This window comes from Pempheris klunzingeri, chromosome 3 (genome assembly GCF_042242105.1).
Source record: "Pempheris klunzingeri isolate RE-2024b chromosome 3, fPemKlu1.hap1, whole genome shotgun sequence".
Classification (NCBI taxonomy): domain Eukaryota; kingdom Metazoa; phylum Chordata; class Actinopteri; order Acropomatiformes; family Pempheridae; genus Pempheris; species Pempheris klunzingeri.
Window position 1 is genome coordinate 25958209 of NC_092014.1, and position 20338 is coordinate 25978546.

The 20338-nt window shown below is 41.7% G+C and overlaps 1 protein-coding gene across 2 annotated transcripts in view; it reads left to right on the forward strand.

Annotated features, from left to right (window-relative positions):
* Positions 1-4029: 4029 nt before the first annotated feature.
* The window catches only part of LOC139198569 (SEC14-like protein 1), a 29960-nt gene continuing 13651 nt past the window's right edge, over positions 4030-20338 (forward strand). For both annotated transcript variants that reach the window (XM_070827457.1, XM_070827458.1), the window contains exons 1-2: positions 4030-4369; positions 6184-6273. In XM_070827457.1, the coding sequence (XP_070683558.1) occupies positions 6211-6273 (63 nt within the window). In that variant the 5' untranslated portion in view covers positions 4030-4369; positions 6184-6210. The remainder of the gene's footprint in view (positions 4370-6183; positions 6274-20338) is intronic.

Below are 20338 nucleotides of genomic sequence, written 5' to 3' on the forward strand. Positions count from 1 at the left end.
TTTCTGTTTCTGTTTAAGATCTCAGAATTTGATATTTGTATTTATCTATCCTCCTTTCAAATTTGCTGATTATCTTCAACATGCCAGTAGCTCTGTGAGGCTGCTCTACCTAGGCACAGGAGTGCTTTGAGCTAAATGCTGACATGCTCCCAAAAACAATACTAACATACTGATGTTTATCAGGTAATGTTTACCATGTTACCTTAGCATGTTAGCATGCATTTGCTAAATAGCACTTAACATAAAGTACAGCTGAAGCTGTTGGGAATGCCTTTAGGTTTGCAGCTATTTAGTCACAAACCAAAATATGAACTGAATTTTAATGTGATGCTGCTGCCCAATGTTATGTTAAGGGATCACCAAAGTTATTACTTCCTGAGAGTTACAAAAATGTCCAAAAATGTGGATATTTCATTGAATAAGTAGAACATGACTTGCCAGTGGCGCTTCGTGAAAAGTCAGGGGATCACCGGAGTCATATTCTGGGATCATCAATGTCTGTCCAAAATGTTGTGGTGCAAGACTGGGCCTTGACACTGGTGATGTCAATACTGCAACACTGCAATGACAGCACTGAGGCACAACACAGGAAAGGCATTTTTAAGATGATCATTGGGTAACAGAATGATGATTAAACAGGCTGACGGTTGTCATCCCTCTTGGACTTGTGCTAAAAGCTTCATTCCACAGAATAATATCAGGTCCCGTTTGTTATGATAGAAAGGAGGGTGAGACATCTCAGCTGAACGATTAGATAGACGGATTAGATATGTTTGGATAATAAAAACAGCAGCTGATATGATGTGATTTGTTCAACTTTGGCAGCTCATGTACTGAAACAGCTGATGTGATGGAGGCTGTGACTGCAGCCATTCCCCAGTAGAGGTCACTGCACGTCTATTTTAGGTGTTCTCTAATAATACAGCCTATCTTTTCTTTTCCCATACAGGTATATAATATCTGAGATTGTCTGCTCTCAAGTGACTGACCTGATGTAACATATCACAGACGCTGCTGTCATGTATTTCAGTAAAAACTCTAATCATCAAACTATCAGCTAAAATCATCAGCTAAAACAAGCATCTATCTACATTACTTGACCTTGAGATAGTTTTAAGGAATATACATTTATCAATCTGTGTTTTGTAATTAGTATATAAATAGGAATCTATACTTGTGATGCCCCCACTGTAGACCTTGAACTCACATGTCGCCAACACCCGAGCACACCGAGGACAAGACCTCCAGAGGGAGAGGGGGGGGGGGGGGGGGGGGGGGGGGAGGGGGGGGGGGGAGGGGGGGGGGGGGGGGGGGGGCAGAGAAACAGGTCACACTGGCTTCACTTTTACTACACTAGTAAAAAAGAGAGAAATATAAGTAAAGGGCAGTGATGATGATGATGATGATGATGATATGGAAGAATGGTGTACTTCTTTTGTCATTTCATTTTTTTATTCATATTTTGGATCAGTCAAACATCATAAGAAAAAAAGAAACAGATAAACAAGCAAACACCTCAGTACGAACAATATGACCATGTTGATCCATGCATAGATCCCAGCTGTCATCCACTCCCTCATATGTATGATCTGTTAAACCGGCTGAACCACTGAACAACACACGACATGATGACCTTTTGCAATGACCTTGATTCAGTCGAAGCAGAAACTGATACGCATTCGCGGGCACATCCTGTTCTCATGGCTGAGGGAGGGGTGTGAATGGTATATTATTCTGTTGTAGTAGATTCACAATAGATCACAGACATGCTTTGCCTTCACTGGAACGTTTGGTGTGGTCGCTGCGGATCTTGGTGTGAGCTGTACAAACTCAACTAGCCTGCCCTTTGAAACACAATCGCCTTAATGCTATCATCCACTGCCATCGCTGCTAAACCTCTTATATAATTAGGATGTGATTGTATTTAACTCTGAGAACTAAAGCTTAAAGGTCCAGACATATTTGTGCAACAGCAAGGGAAACATACACTCACATATGTAACACACGAGCTTGATCAAAAAATATTTCAATAAAACAAATTGTATGTGCAAATATGTGCACTTGTGTATTTGATTGTTAATGGATGATGTACTGCCTTGGAAATTGATGAATTAGGTTTGTGTTTTTCTCTTCTTTTAAGTTTTTTTTTCTTTGTGACAGTTGTGATCATACCATGAGCTACTTTTCACATCCGTCCATCCTTTATCTATACCACTTATCCTTCAAGGTCACGTGGGGGCTGGAGCCAATCCCAGCTGACTTTGGGCGAGAGGCGGGTACACCCTGGACTGGTCACCAGTCAATCACAGGGAACAACACAGTGAGACGGACAATCACTCACGCTCACACTCACACCTACAGGCAATTCAGTCACCAATTAACCTGCATGTCTTTGGGCTGTGGGAGGAAGCCGCAGTACCTGGAGGAATCCACGCAAGCATGTGGAGAACATGTGAACTCCACACAGAAAGATTCCAGGTTCAAACCAGGATTTGAACCTGGAACCCTCTTGCTGTGAGTGACAGTGCTGACCACATTAACTTTTCACAATTAATCCTATGTATCTATATCAATTCTATCAATATATATATATATATATATATATATATATATATATATAGCTATACATACACACACACACACACACACACACAAACACACACACACATATATATATATACAGTAGCGAAAGTCTTGTGTTTCAGGTGTGTAAATTAGAAGTCTCATATATAGCAGTAACAATTGTCAACAAAGCTTGTTTTACACGTCAGTGATTTAGTAACGATCAGATTTCAACACCACCATTGATTACAGGAGCTGTAGCCTAAAATGACTTTACACTGTCTCCATTTACACAAGTTATTTGGGGGTTTGGCATCTTGCCAAGGTCACACACTTAGAGGGTAAATGAAACCAAAGACCCTCCTCTGGGAAAAGACACACCACTTTTTAGAAGAGAGAAGAGAAGAGGAGAGGAGAGGAGAAAGAGAGCAGTGTGTCTTTGCTGTCACTCATTGCTTTCCATTATTATCAGCAATTAAAGCTCGAACCTCCAACCAAGACCTAAAGAAATGAGGTGGTAGTTTCTGCATAAACAATAATATGGCTCATTCTTTAGATAACTTATATTGGTTTTGGTTATATTGGTCACAAAATGGAGGTGTGGAGTTTGGAAAATGTGCCATTGGTTGCATTATGGGAAAGGTATAGGTATATAAAGATATAATATATAAATAAAGATATAAGGCTTCTATGTGGACCACCATTTAAAAAAAATGTGCGTCCCAACTTAAAACAACAGAGATTATCATTGAGGGGGAAAATATTATCCCTTATTTTGTCAACGTAACAATGATTGATGTCCTATCGTTATTACTTTTATCTTATAGAGGAAATACTTGGGTTTAAAAATGTACAGATATTCTATTAAATGTTATATTCTATTAAACATGAGCTGGTTCTTGTTTGAATTAAATGTTCAAATTGTTTCCGATGGTTGGTAACAGGTGAACCAACCCCATGGTGGAGCACATCACCACCTAATTTTAGAGAACAGGTGTGTGCATTAAAACATATATATTCATCCTTAACTGAGCCCTTTCATTTGGTGCTAGTTAGGATATTGTAATATAAACCATGCCAGAGGAATATGGATGAGAGTGAAAACCAGCCAGCCATCATTCCTCCTCTCTGTATCATTCTATGGTTCTGTGGCGCAGCCATGATTCTTCTCTTTTGAAGGTGGATGAACTGCTGCTGATGGCTTAAACATTCTTCTGACTACATTAGAAAATAACTGACATGTAGGCTACAAATTCATCCGTGGTCTGGGGCCGGAGCAGACTCTTTTATCACGCTGCACTGGAAAACGGACGAGGTGGTTGCAGAATCAAGTGACGGTCCCCCGGTGCTCGTGTCTCTGTGCGGCAGAGGAGGTCGGCCAGTGGATTTTCGTGGGAGGGGTGGAAAAAAACTGAGCTTATCAAACGGGGAGGAGCGACGGCATCACAGCATGAGAGGAGGAGAGGACCGAGAGGGACAGCGACCGTCCTCCGAGCCTTCACCTCGCTATTTAGGCGTGATTTAGCAGAGTGCTGCATTATTTCATCCTTCTCTCTCTGCCGGTCGGAGTCGGGCTGTGCGGAGGTCCCACGGTTAGCCTGCTCGCTTCCTACTCCGGCTGCATGGCCAGCTAGCACTGTAAAGCTAACACCCGTTAGCTTGTGGCTGCAGCTCACGGAGCCGGCGAAGCGGAGAGCTGACGAGGAGGAGGAGGGGAATGGCAAAAGTTACCACGGATAGCGCTTTCAGAAGAAAGAACGAGTAACAAGACTAACCAACCCAAATTTCTCTACTTCTTTCATCCTCGGTAAGCAGCAGCTATGAGATTTATCAGGTTAACACTGGTGTGTAAAGTTAGCGCTAGCTTGCGAGCTAGTCAGCCAGCGCTGTGGGATTGAAAGCTAACGTTAACGAGTCGGCGTGGCAAGTGTCAGTGTGGTTCTGTGTGAAAATATCAGTACCTGTGAATGAGTTTCACTTCACCTTTTCATTTTAGCTGGAAATGCATCGTGTGGAAACTGAAAACATTTGGTTTTCCAGTGGTGGTGCAGTTAAAGCTGTTAACCGTTCACAGAACAGCGGGACCTAGCTACCTGACCCGAGAGCAAAAGATGAGAAACTGTCCACTAAAGGGAAGTTCTGTGTAGAAGTCTGAGCTGAATGGACACCTTAGCAGTAAAGGCATGCTGAGGTGTCCAGGGAGGAGCAAACTGCTGAATGGTGATTGAAAGTGTGTCACCTGAGGTGTCCTATTTAATGAACACACACTAAAGTGTTAATTCTCTTGTTTTGACGTCTCTTCGAAGTTGCTGACAGATCCTGAAGCATGACGGTAACTATGTATTATTGCTGTAGCAGTGGTTAGATCTGTGTTTAGAGTGGAATACTGTGGCGACCTGTTTGTATTCCGTCTGTCCCAGCCCGGTTATTATTAGTCCGCCTGCCCTGATCCCTCAGTAAGTAGTGCTGGGACGTCAGCTCACACCCCCCTCGCAGCCTTGTTCCATCACTGCATAGCAGGAGTTACAGACATGCACCAGCATGCTTACCAGACAAACATGAAGTTCAAGCCATATTTTACACTCCTTTGAAATTGCTTGGACTAAGCAGGATATTTGTCTGTACACCACATTCTCTGTATTTTCCATTCAGACATGTAACACTTGATGTGAAAGTAGTTCACCAGTGTCTGCACAAACGCTGTACGACGTGGAATAGGGGTGCAACTAACCACTATCTTTACTAAAGATTAATCTGACAAGTGTTTTCCTCAATGAATAAAATGTCATAAAATAGTTGAAAATAGCCATTAAAATTTCTCAGAACTCATGGCGCTGTTTTCAAATTCTTTATATCCGATCATTGATCCAAAACCCAAAGATACTCAGTTTACCATCATTAATGACAAAATCAAGATGCAAATTATCACATTCAAGAAGCTGAATTCAGAAAAAAAACTACTGAAACAATGAATTGATTATTAAAATAGCTATCAATTAATATTCCGTTGGTCAAATGATGAATTAATTGTTTCAGCTCAATGTGAAATGTGCCGTTTACATGATAAAAACAGGCAGCACCTGCCCCCTTTCATTGTTCTGTGCAGTGTTGTGTGCAACTGTGACCTGAGCTTCTGCAGACACCGTAGATGGACTTGGCATAGTTATATCCCCAGTAGTTTGCAGTGAAAAGCCATTGCAGTGGTACATTCTGTTTGATAAATCAGCAGGAAATGCTGCATCAATTGATCAGTGAGATTCTCGGTCACAGCTCAGGAGAGTTATCCCCCCCCCCCTGCAGCCAGTCATCACACACATCTTTTTAGTTCTCAGGGTTGCTTGCCAGCGCACATGCACGCACACACACACGCACACACACACACACAAAGCACAAGTACAAGCTGGCATCATTCAAGCAGTCAGCCAAAACAGACCTTTACTTACTTACACGCAGAGTCTCCTGTTGTGGGGCCAGATGCAGTTATGATGCTGTCATTTTGGCACTCAGCACGGGGTGGTTGTGATGAAGTGCAGCCCCACATCTGAGCTTTTCTTTCTTTCACAAGTGCCTACCGAGATCATAGCTTATTTTTTCTTATACTGTATTCTTCTTTCTGTTCAGGTTGTTGGTGTTACTGTAATCCCCGCCATGGTGCAGAAGTACCAGTCACCTGTGCGGGTGTACAAGCATCCCTTTGAGCTGGTCATGGCGGTAAGTGTTTTTACCTGTACTCAGTTAGTCCTCTGTCCACATGAATATTGCATCTCATAGATGTAGAATTATGTAATGCTAGTCGGTGGGCGACTCAGAGGTCAGCAGTCATTGAATTACACACCTTGCATGCGATTGGCTTACAGATTGAAAATCTGTTGTTTGCTTCATGTTCCCACATCACCAGTGTGCACGGCTTGGTCAAATTAGATGTTTGCTAGCTGCACTGTTGATGCTGCCATGTTAGTGATCTGCAGGATCTGCAGCGACAGTACTATGATCAAAGGTCTGCTCATTGTTCACTGAGGTGTGGAACCATTGTGCTGTACATCTGCACACTCAGCAGCATCTGAGTATACAACACGGCTGTGTGGGTATGTCAAACGGAGGACCACAGACTTTGTAGTGGTATTCCATTTGCGGTGTAAAAAATTCATTGCCTTGTGTTGCTTTTAGCGCTGCATGTTTTGAGTGCAGAGAGAGAGAGACGGTGGATTTGCATGTTTCTCTCTTTTCTTTTGCTCTTTTTTAAATGGCCTTATCAGCGGCGTTCTAACTGCCGTTCATGCTTCCTGTCCCTAAATTTTGGAACTTGTGCTAAATTTTCCTTTTTCTGCCATGCAGACCTGCTACTCAGTCTTAACCTCAGTGCTGTAGGACAGGGCATATGTGGACGGTTCACTGGCTAATTGCTCCTGCAGTAGCCAGCAAATGGTGAAAAAAAACTGACTGTCCTCTTACCGTAGTTTGACGTTGTGTCTGGAAGATGATGAGAGAATCAATTTTTCATACCTTTTTGTTTTATTTAAATGAAACAGTCGAACTTGTCAAAAATGCTTCATTGCTGTGCTGATGATGCCAACAATGTATGGCTATTCCTGCTTTATTTATGTAAATGACCTCTGATCATCAGGAAATTAGTTGGGAATGACTTCCTTTCAACGGCCTGGCTGTCGTGTTTTTAGCACGTGAAGTTCTTGAGGTGCTGTTTTCTTTAAATGTAAATCAGCTTTCTACACTGGCAAGAAAGGATGCAGGAAGACTAAATCTCCTTAGCACAGGCTGGGTTCAGCACTGGGCAAACAGATGTCTATAAATAGAGGGCTGGTACCTGCACTTTGGTCTACACATGCAGCCGAAGGGGGAAATGGGGATAATAGCAAAGCAGACTTACATGGTTCGTAAGCTGGAGATGACCCACCTCATGTTTTTCTGTAGATGGGACAGGCTTACCTGGAAAACTAATGAAATAGCCCTGAGTGTTTTTAAACCAGGGCAGCAACAGAGATGTTACAAGTTGGATTCAGGAAAAAATGTTTTCTTTGTGTTGTGTAATATAATGATTAAGGCTCAAGCAATGCAACCAGAATCTAGTGAATTTTTGAGGCGATGAGTAGCTAATATGTACATTTTGTTTGGTGCATTTGGATTCTTGTGACTTTTCACTGCAGTGAGTGTTTTTGCAGACACTGCAAAGCAGATTTAATGGTGCGTCACAACACTCACTGGCTTTTATTTATTTTTTTATTGAAAACTCTCTTACTTCCTCTATAGTAGGACTGTTGCCATTACAGCATAGTGGTGTAACAACATCCTGCGTTTGTGGGAAACCATCACAAGGTATTGAAACAGTGTACTGTTACTTTACTGTGTTAACGCGACAGCTTCTGTCAGCTTATGTCAAGATTACATCCGCTGTATAATGTGCACATATTAATATAATAAATATAATATCATAATATAGTATAATATAATATATACTATATTGGGCCATAGCTTAGTTCAACCTTGTTATCCCTCCCTCCAGTGACTCTGTCACAGAGGCTTCTGAAATATTTGCCAGTAATGGCTTCTCCCTCTCGTCTATTGGGGGATTATATTTGACATTTTGCTTTGAGGAATTTGGTGCTCTCTCTCCACTTGACTCTGTTTGGATACTGTTTGCTCTTCAAAGTACCCATTTACTTTTCTATGGGTAAAAACCCAGGCTCTACGTTCCTCCATTAAAGTCTTTACATTCATTCTCTTGGTCTAGATGAAATGCAGCCTCTCTGCATTCTGCCTTGAGGAGCCATTCGGCCCACTGACAGGTACTATCAAAGTATTTCAGCCTCTGGCTGACACTGCTGTGATTTGGACGTACTGCTGCATACATCATGCGTGGATCTCAGATGCCCCTCAGCTGTTTTTGTTCTGTAGCAGTTACTGCACCCTACTCTGAACATGGTTTTCCCAGTGTTGACAGCTTTTTGGCACATTTCACACTCTTCTCACAACTTGCTAGTTAAGAAGTCCAGTCTGATGGTTTTACAATCTGTATTTTTAACTGCAACATACTTTTTCCAAATACATTTTTACAGATCTGGCATGGACTTTCATGGCAATCAATTTTATTCTTAAGAGTGAAAATTGAGAACTAAGAGAACTAGGCCTGATGTTTGGGATCCATCTTTGTATACCAGCATAACAGCTGGCTGAGTTAGTTTAGCTACTGTAAAGCAAAGAAACAGTACATTGGCCTTGGTAGCCTTCATATCGCTCCGCAATGTTTCTCTTTTTTTCAATGTTTAAGGGGTTGGAGTATCACTGAAGTAAGGAAGTACAGCAGCAGTTTGTTTGAAATAAAAAAAATCACCCTCAGCCGCAGTGGTCCCGTGAGTCTGGTGCTGCATCTCAATAACAGGAAATGTAGTCGATCCTGTTGCTGCTATTATCGCAGCAGTCCAGTCTCAGAGCCTCTAGGCTATCCTCCGGGAGTCACATAGGAATGTCAAAAGCACAACACAATACCCCTCTCACTGTTGTTTCAGACCTGAGGGGACAGTTGCTTCTGGAACATGTCCACAGATGAAGAATGACTTCAGTAGCCACATGAGAAATAAAATTTTGGCTGACCCTGGAATAAGGAACAACAGCTAATATGATGCTGTCTGTTATAGCTTAAAGGACAATAACTATATTTAAAGTCCCTCAACTCCCAGATTAGTACGCATGCTGCAGAGAGAGGGTATTAAGTGAGCCAAAGCCAATCGTAGCCCAACCTGCTCCATGGAAACGTATGGGTCTGTAGCTAATCTACTAGGACAAAGCGCTTTGGTCCTGCCCCTGTCCCAGGAGAGTTCCTCCAGGGTAAAGAACAGGATGTGCCACACTAGTGTAATGCCTGCTGGACTTGTTGGCACCATCAACAACAGGGAATGTTTCCTTCTTAGTGACTAAATCCTCTTCATCAGTGGCAGCAACATTGACAAATTCATGGGTCAAAGAGGAGATGTGGCATTTATTTTTGGTAAAAAGTATATGTAAAAATTACTATTATTGGTGATGCAATAATGTATCAACAATGAAGCATTATGAATTATGGGATTTTTGGAGCTCAAAAGTGTGAACACATAATTCAGTATACCTGTCCCAAATGAATAAAAGGTATTGGCTAAAAGAAGAGGAAATGGAGAAGGAATTAATTTGACTTACAGGTCTACACAGACATGCCACAATAAGAGAGACGAAAAGGGAGAGGCAGAGTGACCCAGACTGTGTTAGCCACTTATCGGGCTCAGTGCTGCCTGCCAACTAAGTAGCCTCTGGGCAACAACCATGCGTCTTCAGATTCTCTCAAGTTTAGTCTTTCCTTTTCTGTGGGGTCAAAGGGTGAAAGGGTGCATTGCACACACTTTCCTCCGAGACAGACTGAAAGCTGTTCTTTGCTTTGTAACAGGTTGTTACCACAGGCTCTTTAATGGAACCCTGAGTGTATCACTGAAACAGATTATTTTCTTATAACCTAGGGTTGCACTATTGCTCACAGCCTGTCTGTGTTGTTTTTATGATGAGGTTGTTTGGCCGGTGAAAACAGGGCTTGAACAACCTCGACCAGCTCAAATAGATGAGTCCTCATCACATGAACACCTGTGAAAGCTGGTAGGGGCTGTGTTGTCACAGCTTTGTGCACAATTCAAGGAAAACAGAATTGCTTGTTCTGCATTTGATTAATTTCCCTATTGTGTCTCATGCTGCTGCTGCTCTGACCTGCAGTCCTCCGTAGTCCCTCTCAAAAACTGGTTCATGTGTAATCTTCTGTCAGCAACTCATGTGAGAGTAGCTTTGGCACTGGCTCAAGGCAGACTACAGGAAATGTTGTGCTTCCATTGTGCAAAACAGAATGTTTGAATTAAATTTTATTCAAGGAAGTGCATGCCCAGTAGATGTGTATCCATGTCTGTTTTGCCTGTTGCTTGGCTAGATAACGGCACCAAACTCCACCTTTTTTAAGACAACAGAGCTCACATTCATGCTACAGAGTGAACAGTTGAAGAAAACAGACCTGTTGATGAGGAAATGTTTCATTCTACCAAGATATAATTTTTCCTGCTGAGTTTGCGAGCACAGATCCTGTACACTGTCCTCGTTTGCACCGTGAACTACTTTTGAGCTTTTTGTGCCTCCTACAACTGTCTATGTGGATCATCCCCAGCACAGACTTCCCTAGTTTTTCCAAGTGTCAGATCACCAACACATTGTTTTGTGCCTGTTTACTGCAGTGTTTCTAAACTTGGCTCATCCTGCTGTCTCCCTTCTCTCTGTCTAGCCTGGCTAAGCGCAGAGCTACCCTGCCAGGGTGACATCCTGTCCCACCATGTCCTGACCCACTTATGGCCAGGTCTGGTTAAGGCTTTCGCAGCCCAATTCTCTGGCGCAGAAGCATCCTGGGCATTATTCTATTGTTTTAATCTGTCTGCTGGCTTGTCTGCCACTCATATCACCTAATGGTCTCTAGAGGCATGTACTTATGCAAGCAAAGATTCACCTCCATGTCAGCCTTGCCTGAACAGAAAAATGGGTCACATCTTTTTTGGCATGGTACATGGTCCATTGAAAAAGAGAACACAGACAAACAGAATGAAACATGACTACACTTCATTCATGCCAGTTATTCAGACAGGGAGAGACTCGAGAGAGAATTATTATCAAGAAGGAATTTTAGTATTCCCGCTTCAGTGACGTGTCTGCTGATTCAGCTGTTTGTGTAGCTTTCCTCAGTGTTACACCTGTTTATTCTGATGCAGAGGTTTTCCATCCACTCTTCTGAATGAATCTGTCAGAGCTTTAGCTGAGTAGATGAATTACATACTGCAGGCAGATGCTGTTGTGAAGAGTTATGGCCTGCCTGAGGGGGAGGAGCTTATCGTCCAGCAGCATTAGTTAAAGACTGTACCACCACGTGATTCTGGGGCCCTATGAGAAAACTCTGGATCTGACTTCATTCACTGATCACCAGGACACTCATTTACCCTCTTTCCTGCTGCAAGGTCGAGATGCTGCCCCAACAGTTCCCCTCCCCCACTCCGCTTCGCTCTACTAGGCACAGACGTATGTGTCACACATACTCTTACACAATGACCCTTTAGCGTATTTTACACTGCAGTCATGCTACAGTGTGACTCCAATCTATGCGGCAGCTACGTGACGTTAATAGGAATGTGTACAGTATACTATGATAGCCTTAGCATGTGTCTTAAAGCTTCCTGCCATGTTTTCCTGATGTGTGCTTTTATTTCAAAGGCTGGTTAAAGTGGTTTCTTCTCCCTTGCAGTGTACCCTTGTAAAATATTTAGCAAGGCAAGGCATGCCTTTTTTAAAAATGCAATTAAAGTAAAAAAAAAAAAAAATTTTTTCATACAAATCAGTGTGAATGGTAGATGACAAACAACCCGCATACAGCTTTATTATCCTTCCCTTATCCTATTTGTCTGTTAAGCTATTCTTTTATGCCTATTTTTGCTCTCTTCAAATATCAGTTACATTTGTTAGTGGACATTTTTCAAAGCTACACCTTAATAGATTAGATAAGGGACATGAAAAGGTTTCTCATTCAATAAACAGTTTCCATACTGGATTCAGATTTGATAAAATTAGCATTCATTTTTGACAAGAATTTTGAATGTAGTTTTTAGTCGTTTACTACAAAATTGCAGTTGTTTTAAAGTGAGAACCAGGCTCAGAGGTGGGGGGGCTTTCTGTCGGGGTCCGTGTTGGGTGGAGGTTGGACAGAGAAAGAGAGAGAGAGACAAAACAAACAACTAACTAAACTGTGTTTAGTCATCTAACATAAAAAAATTAATTGGCCAAGGTTCGGTCAAAAAAGTGCACTACAATCATTTCCTTCACAGGCCATATTTTATTTTCTGCATATATCTACAACACAGCAGTCCTTTATGGCCTCTACATGTTTGGTTGGGCAAAACAATCTCATCTGACATTATTGATGTTACAGATGTTATAGTAGTCACAGAAGGGCCCCTTGGTCACTGGTTTTTACCCATTAAGGGCCTGTGTCCATATAGACTGTTAGATGACACACTTGTACGGTGAAGGAAAAAAAAGCTGCACATTGGCTTTGTTTCTATGACAACATATTACCACTGGCTTTGCCCCTTTGCTTTTTATATTTGTATTAGTCGAATTATGTTGTTTGTTTCACCATGAACACTAACTAGAAGATGCTTGCCCTCATGCTTTGTATGGATAGACATTAGCTAGGTAGCTAACTGAACATTAGTTTACAGAGGACTGGCAAGACATCTAACAACAAACTTGTAGCATGTTGGGTGATAAAAGTACAGCACCCATCAGCAGCATTCAGTGTGCAGCCAACCTGCTCCCATAAAGCGTCTCCTTCATTTTCTTGGTTATCCTCAGACATCACTCCATTTAATCATCTGGGAGCATTGTTGTCTCAGTGTTTGCTGTAAATTTTTTATTTTATTTTTTTTAATGAGCTGATAAAGAATAAAACTTACTCTGTCACTTCTTCAGTAAGGCTTGCTCCAGCAAAAATGCTTATACTTCAGCATTTCTTGTACTTACTGTGATGACTTTTAGGTGGTCGACAGATGGCCATCCTGCTGCTTTCTATTCGCTGATGCGCACACACACACACACACACACACACACACACATCTAGTCATGCATGTATAACCTACCACATATTGCATGGCCCACCAAATATTTAGGACCTTACATTTATATTAGGCTTGTGTACTTGGCTGATTGCCCCCCTCCTCTTTCCAAGTTGGTAGTTCCAGGCAGTTCTGTCATTACAATGCACACTGTAACCGTGAGATCACTGGAAGGAGGGAAGTGGGTGGTATGGCATGCAGACACCAAAGACTCCATTGTTGCATCAGTTCAATCAGAAGCTTGTTCTATCTCCTACCCCAGTTTACACCTACGCTCAGATGCTGTTGGACCTGATGGATGGACAAACGTTTCATCTTGTCTGTCTTTAGGTAGTCTGATTACTCATGATCAGGGCTGTGCACTGCGACCAAAATCTTATCCTGATATGGGTCATATCGTATGAAGTTAGTGATGCATATAGCAATATAGCACAATTTCTGTAAATTCAAAAGACACCACCGCCGTGCCCTACAGCCCTTCCCTTGATTTGCCATGATGAACCTTTTGCTTCACACTCACCTACATTTTTACCTCTCTCTGTTTTTAGATGTGACAGTCTGTTTAAGTACAGCAAATAGTATGTTAAGCACTCTACAAATAAATTAGTATGAGCACTGTGTGTGTTCACGTCATCACTGTAGCGTTGTGTGTTTAACTAGTTGGCCCAGCTATAGAGAACAGTGACATGGAGGCACTTGATACATTACAGGATCTTTTGGTTTCACCTACTTAGGCTCACATGAGCGGCTCCCTATTCACCATCTGAATCATAGTGAAACCGGTTTTGTTGAAAACCCTAATGGACCCAACTGAACTCCTACTGCTCTCATAACTGTGACAAGGATAACTGGCACAGCTGTGAACGCTTATGTTAAACCAATGTTGTTAATGTTAATCACTGTTCAGTACTGACTGACCAAAAAATGTAGTAGGTGGCAATAAACAAAGTGGTGTTTGATTTATGCCCTCAAGTAAACTCTGTGAACTCCACAGACTTATTAAATTAAAGCAATTAATTGATTAAATACAATGAATTGTTTTTGTTCTTTTGAATTTCATTTGGTTATTTGTTGAACGATCACTATTTTCCTTATTCCTGAACATCACTGGTACCCAGATAAACCAGTTTAGCATGTCTGAATTGTAACTTGCCAATACTTCTGTATAATGATATCTCAAGTAACCTCTTAACAACAGTTACTCCTTTAGAAGAAACCCAGAATTTCCAAGCAGCCTGTTCAGTTGCTTTCCTCCTGCTCTTCCGCATCATTTTTGATGACCTAGTTTGTAGTTTATAGCTTTGCTCTCTGAAATGAAAACCAGGAGGAATTTTCCTCACCATCTACCATTTTCTGTACCTCATTCACTCTAACTTATTCACCTCAAATGATGTAAACAGGTGCCCAGAAAGTCTTGTGTGCCAGAACCATTATTTTCAGAAGTGTGTTGTGAGTCTGTGACAACCCGTCTCAGGTGACAACCTGAATGAACATCACATTTGTCATTGGGCAGCACTGGCAGGCGTGACAGGTGTCTGCAGTGGATCATTTATCTGTTGGCTTAACAGTCTCTCAAGTGTTCTTGTGATCCTGATTGTCCACAGGACACTGGTCTAACATCCTCATCAAACATGACCCAGTCAGTCTAATTAATTATTGGCATGCACATGGCAGAGAATGCCCAACAAAAATACAGATCTCAACTCTGTAATGACGTTCTCAACAGGTCAGGGCCCAGGATTGCCTGAGGTGGTGGGTGGGAATACGTAATGATTTTTGCCACCAACAATGGGTAAATGATGTCACACCCCTGCCAGCAGCACCCATTCAAGTCTACGTTTATTTGCATCTGACGTCAAGGGTGGTGTGTATTTGTTATACAACATGTAATACATGTTTTGGGGCTTTAAAAGGAAACATTGGAGAACAGCTTCAAAGAAATCCCAAAATGTGGCAGCACTCCCAATAATGAAGCCTGTTGTTAGTTCTCTCTACTTGTCAGTGAGTTTGCATGTTTGCGATACATGTTGCTAGGGCAACTATTCTATATGACTATGCTACTAGTTCATAACAAAAACCAAATGTGTAAGTCATCTGTACGTTTGTTTCTTAACACCAACAAAAGGTATAGTTATTCTGTAGCTAAACCTAAGAATGATTGACCCTATGAATAAAACATGTCAAGTATTTTTTATACACCATTGTAGTTGGCTACTCTTCTTGTGAATAGATAGGAAATGCAGCCTGCTGTGCCTCCGCTTTTCTATGCTTTGTTTGGCAGTATGTTTTCACATCGTCTCTAAGCTCTCCACATCAAGTATTTTAATCTTAAAAGTGACCCCGACCAAAATGTTCTCATTTTCACAGCCGCCAGAAAAGCCAGCTGATAAAAATAGCACAGGCTGACCTCTAGGCGCCTGTTGTCTCTATTACACAACCATTTTCATAAGCTCCAGAGATGTGGCACTGCTGCTGAGGAAGCTGAAGTGTTCTGTGGTCTCAGGAGATCTACAGGTCAAGGACTTTTGTCTGACCCATTGCAGATTGACCCTCATCCCGCTATCAGGATTGACTAGCTAAGCAAATGTCTTCTTTTTTTTTTTTTTTAAAGCTTCTGTAGTCTGGAGAATGTTACTGAGTAGCCTTGTGTGTTTGGAATTATTTTTGGTTGTGAACTGAAGTTCATGTGAAGGCTGTAAAAATCTTATATACTGGAACATTTATCATGAGGTCAGTTCATGTCTTTTGCAACTTGTGGCTCCCTCCAGTTCTAGTGAACAGCTGTAAATGAAAAGAAACCTTTCATCAGAGCTGTTGCTGTTTGACAATTTTGCCTTTGGGTGAGGGCGTTTCTTATTTTTCATGCAATCCAGTTCAATTGTTTTGTGGTAACTATTTCAATAAACTGGGTGACTTGTGCCACCTCTCTCTCAGTCATGTGGTCATGCTGCCTCAGTGTGCAGTGACCGTAAATGCAGAGTAAATATGAGGATTCTATTGCATCTTGCTCTTCTTTGCTGTAAATGTCAGATGCTTTACCTTGTATTTCTTGTTACTGTGTTGTGTCAATATGACTCGGTGCCATTGTCATCAACATATGTTGATAGTTGAGGTTCATAGACATTTAATCTCTCAATCCATAAAAGCAAAACCAGGTCATCCTCGCCACACCTAGGGCATATGTATACCTGCTCTTTTTTGTTGTTGTTTGGTATGAATGTTACTAATTGAAGCTTGTAGCTTGCTTCTCTTAAATCGTGTCATTTGGGTTAAGCAATATGATGAAACAGAATACTGTTTGTCCTGTGGTATCTTACTCTTTAATATCTCAGGGTGGTCAGGATCACTGTAGGCTGTAACTGTTTTATGGTAAGAGATGCGTTTTAACGGATTTTTGCATCAATGTAATGAAGTACCTTGATTTTGGGGCTGCCACTGATGATTAATATCACTGTCGAATCATATTCAACTATAGAAAGAGTTGGAAAACTCTCATTGCAATTTCCCAGAACCCAAAGCGATTAGTCCAAAACTCAATGCTATTCACTACAGTAATATGAAAGAGACGAGCAGAAAATCCACACTAGAGAATCTTTTAGAAAAATGTTTGAAACTTTTCATTTGATATAAAGAACCAATCAACAGATCTTTTTGCCTGTTTTTGATTTGTCAGGGACTTCATTTGCTGAAGGTTAAGTTGTGATTACTACAGAGATGTTTCACTCTATTTCATTTAAAAACACTTGACATGTCCTAGAGAGTTCTTTCCTGTATTTGTTTGGCTCTCACTTGCAGCTATATTTAAGTTTGTTTTTAATGCCATAAGTTCAAGCCAGATAATAGCTGGGCTACCTGCCAGCAATCTTGTTTTCCTGCCCGGCAGTCCGTTATGCATGCACCATGCAGCCCTGTGCGGTCTTGAAATGTATTATGTGTCCCCTTGGAACTCCTGGATTTCCTGAATCTCCCTTCCTGAGCAAAATCAGTCTTGTTTTCCATACCCACCTCCTAATTCACAGCTTGTGTCTAAAGGCGAAATGTTTTCTGTGTGTGCAGGAAGGTATTAAGTAACCATGTATTGTTTTGTTTTTTTAATATTTTCTCTGGAAAGCACATACAATCTCCAGCCAAATTCCAGGAACCATTACTCATGGCTTGGCCAGTTAAGGTGTGTCTGAACATATCCTGTCACCATGGCGACTGGAGGATGATGTACTGCAATCTTTCTGACATATTAAGGCGACAAATGAAGTCAACAAATGAATATTTACCATGGTGGTTACTGTGTCATTTGGATAGATGTGTCATCAATGTCTGCTCCTTATCCCAAAGACTCACCACAGGGCAGGTGACTGTTTCTTCCTTTGCTGTTTCGGCTGCCTTCTGAGCAGTTGTGTGGAAATCTGGTTGGGATGTTGGCTGAAGTCAGTAGAGCCTTACAAGTGTCAAGAATATAGCCTATTTTTGTTAGGCTGTAGCTTTTTTATTTATTTCAGCACAAATTCATTAGCAGGTTCTAGGGCTGTATCCCATTTCCCAAGTTATGCTTGGGTAAGGACCTGGAGAAACATGGCACAGGTTAACGGTGGTAACAGGTGGAAAGAGAGGCACTTGTCCTTCTGTCACTCCCTCTCCCGTGGGGTAGTGGTATAAACCGCAGAGTGAGCACTACACTTCAGCCATGCCTCCCTCCTGCTACCATGAGCTGGGACAGTTATCCACAGATGTCCCTGCTGGCATGTCGCACACCACTGAGCACCCAGTGCACAGTGAGGGATGGCAGCATTTGTGTGGATTTTTGAAATCTACTTAAATGCCAAAAGCAACTTGCATCTTAAAATGTTGCAGTGCAGGTTGTATCCCTCCGTATATTGGACCATCGTTTGCTTCTGTGCTTCGGCTTTGTCAATAAAAGCAGTACCTTCTGTCTAGCTCTGTATAGGCTAAAACATCAATTCAGGAATTAAAATCAATTAAGGAATTGGGGGGAAAAAACGTGATACTTACCTGTTTTTTCAATTATAGAAGTTCATTATCATTATTAATATAATATGAAGGTAGTTCAGATGGTCAGATGTGACCAGGTTGGGTCTGAAAAACCAAGTAGCATGCCCTCACATCCCCTTTCTGAGGAATAACCTGGTATCATTCCTGTTTCCTGTTTTTAACACTCAAACAGTGAGAGCTGTTTTAAGTGCACAAGGGGCAGCTAAAAGTTTTGCTGCTTTGTTTAGGTTTTTTAGCAAAACACAGCTCTAATGGAGGTTTTTTGTTCCACGTCGTGGTTTACTATCTCTTGAAAAGTAAAGCCTATGTTTTTGTACAGTACGTAAGCCTATTGTTTGAGTGAAAAGTAGTGTTGGTTTTTACGGCACACAGCATTTGTGGTTGAGCTTGTTGTTGACGTATGGCTGTTTTTAATGGGTGAAACTGATGTTTACAGTCAGTGCTGTTGTGCTGACGGCAGTACAAAGCCCGCGTCCAGTGTTCCAGAGCATCAGGGCAGAAAAACAGCTCAGCAGCATTCACTCAGACAGTGGGCAGCTGCCCTGGCAGCGGTATACCAGGAGCTGCTCAACCCTACTGACTGCCTACTCAAACACAAAACAACAGCTGCTGATGATGATCAACATACTAAACAGTCCGAACCTACTTTTGTGTTTGTGTCTTTATGTGGAAATGCTCTGTACAAGGCAATCTTGTCCAAACTAGTCATGTAGATGAATATTGATAAATAAATGCAAATAGACCAATTGATAGTAGCTCTGGTTCAAACATCTAACTTTAAGGGATAGTTGGAATTTTTGAAGCACAGTTGTGCAGATCTTGTCTGCTTTCTTGCTTTGGCTTTGAATCAGATATAACATCATATTGCTCATAGATATTAAAGTTTGAGGGAATTGAAATGAAGGAGCCATAAAAATGCCCTACTTATGTGAATCGATTGTTTGTCCTGCTCTGTCTCCCACCCCTACCTGTGGTAGCAGTTCCTTGCTTAGTGTTTGTGTTGGGACTCCAGCCTGCGTCTCCAAACTGAGAGCATGTCGGTGCAATCTTCTGTAGGTGACCATGGTAATAGTCACTGCCTCATACAACCCCTTATTAAAAAATCCCAACAGTGCCTTGGAATTTTTGGTTTATCTTTGAATTTGAAGCCCCATCTTATGTCACAGTGATTTCTGTACTCATGGTCTTTACAGGAGCTCAAAGTCACATCCTGTCCTGTGTTACTCAGTACGCAGCTCCTTTATCAGCAAGATTCATCTGACCAACTCAGGCGACGCCACAAGTCTTGTGAGCAACAGTCGCTCTTTGTGTTGATCCCCTGCCCTCATCTTCTAGGTGCTATTATTCTCAGGCATGATATGTTTCCAATCTATGGTCCCTGTTGATGAGGTGGGAAATTTGCAACTTATAGGGTTACATTGCCACATACCCCACATCTTTCCCTTTCTTAATTTCTGTCTTTGCTTCCTTGCTCCTTTTTTAATCTCAGCAATTCATCCATTTGCTCAGTCCACTCGTACATTAATACATTAATTCATATCCTGGAATCTTGAGTTTTAGGATGGTTTCACAACCTGTTTGAAAATGAGGAAAGATGCTGTTTGTTTATGCAGCAAGTATACATGACACAAGAGTTTCAGATGAGTTCAGTGTTTTGACTAAATTTGTCTCCAGCACACGTTATCATGACCATCACTCAGTTCAATGTTGACTTACCTGTTTTGTCTCGTGTTTACACTTTATGCACTGTTTTACAGTTATGCAACCATGCCACTCAGATCCTAGATGGGAGTAGCGAACAAAAACGAATAAATTCTGCTGCACATCGTGCCAGCCAAGGCCCAGTTGCATAACAGCTGGCTGGCTTCTGCACAAGATTTGTCAGTGTTTTGCATTTATGAGAACACGCAATTTGGAGACACAGTGTTGCTCCTGGGCACAGTGGCTCTAATTGTGTATTGAGCGCTTTTTGCAAAGGAATTAAAAAGTACTTCACTTGAGCCTGGGGCATTTTCTGCTTAGGCTTAGTTTGAGTGCGAAGTTTGGAGCGGTGCAAAGTTGAAGGAGCTTTTGTTTGGCCGCTCACTTGTTTGCTGCAT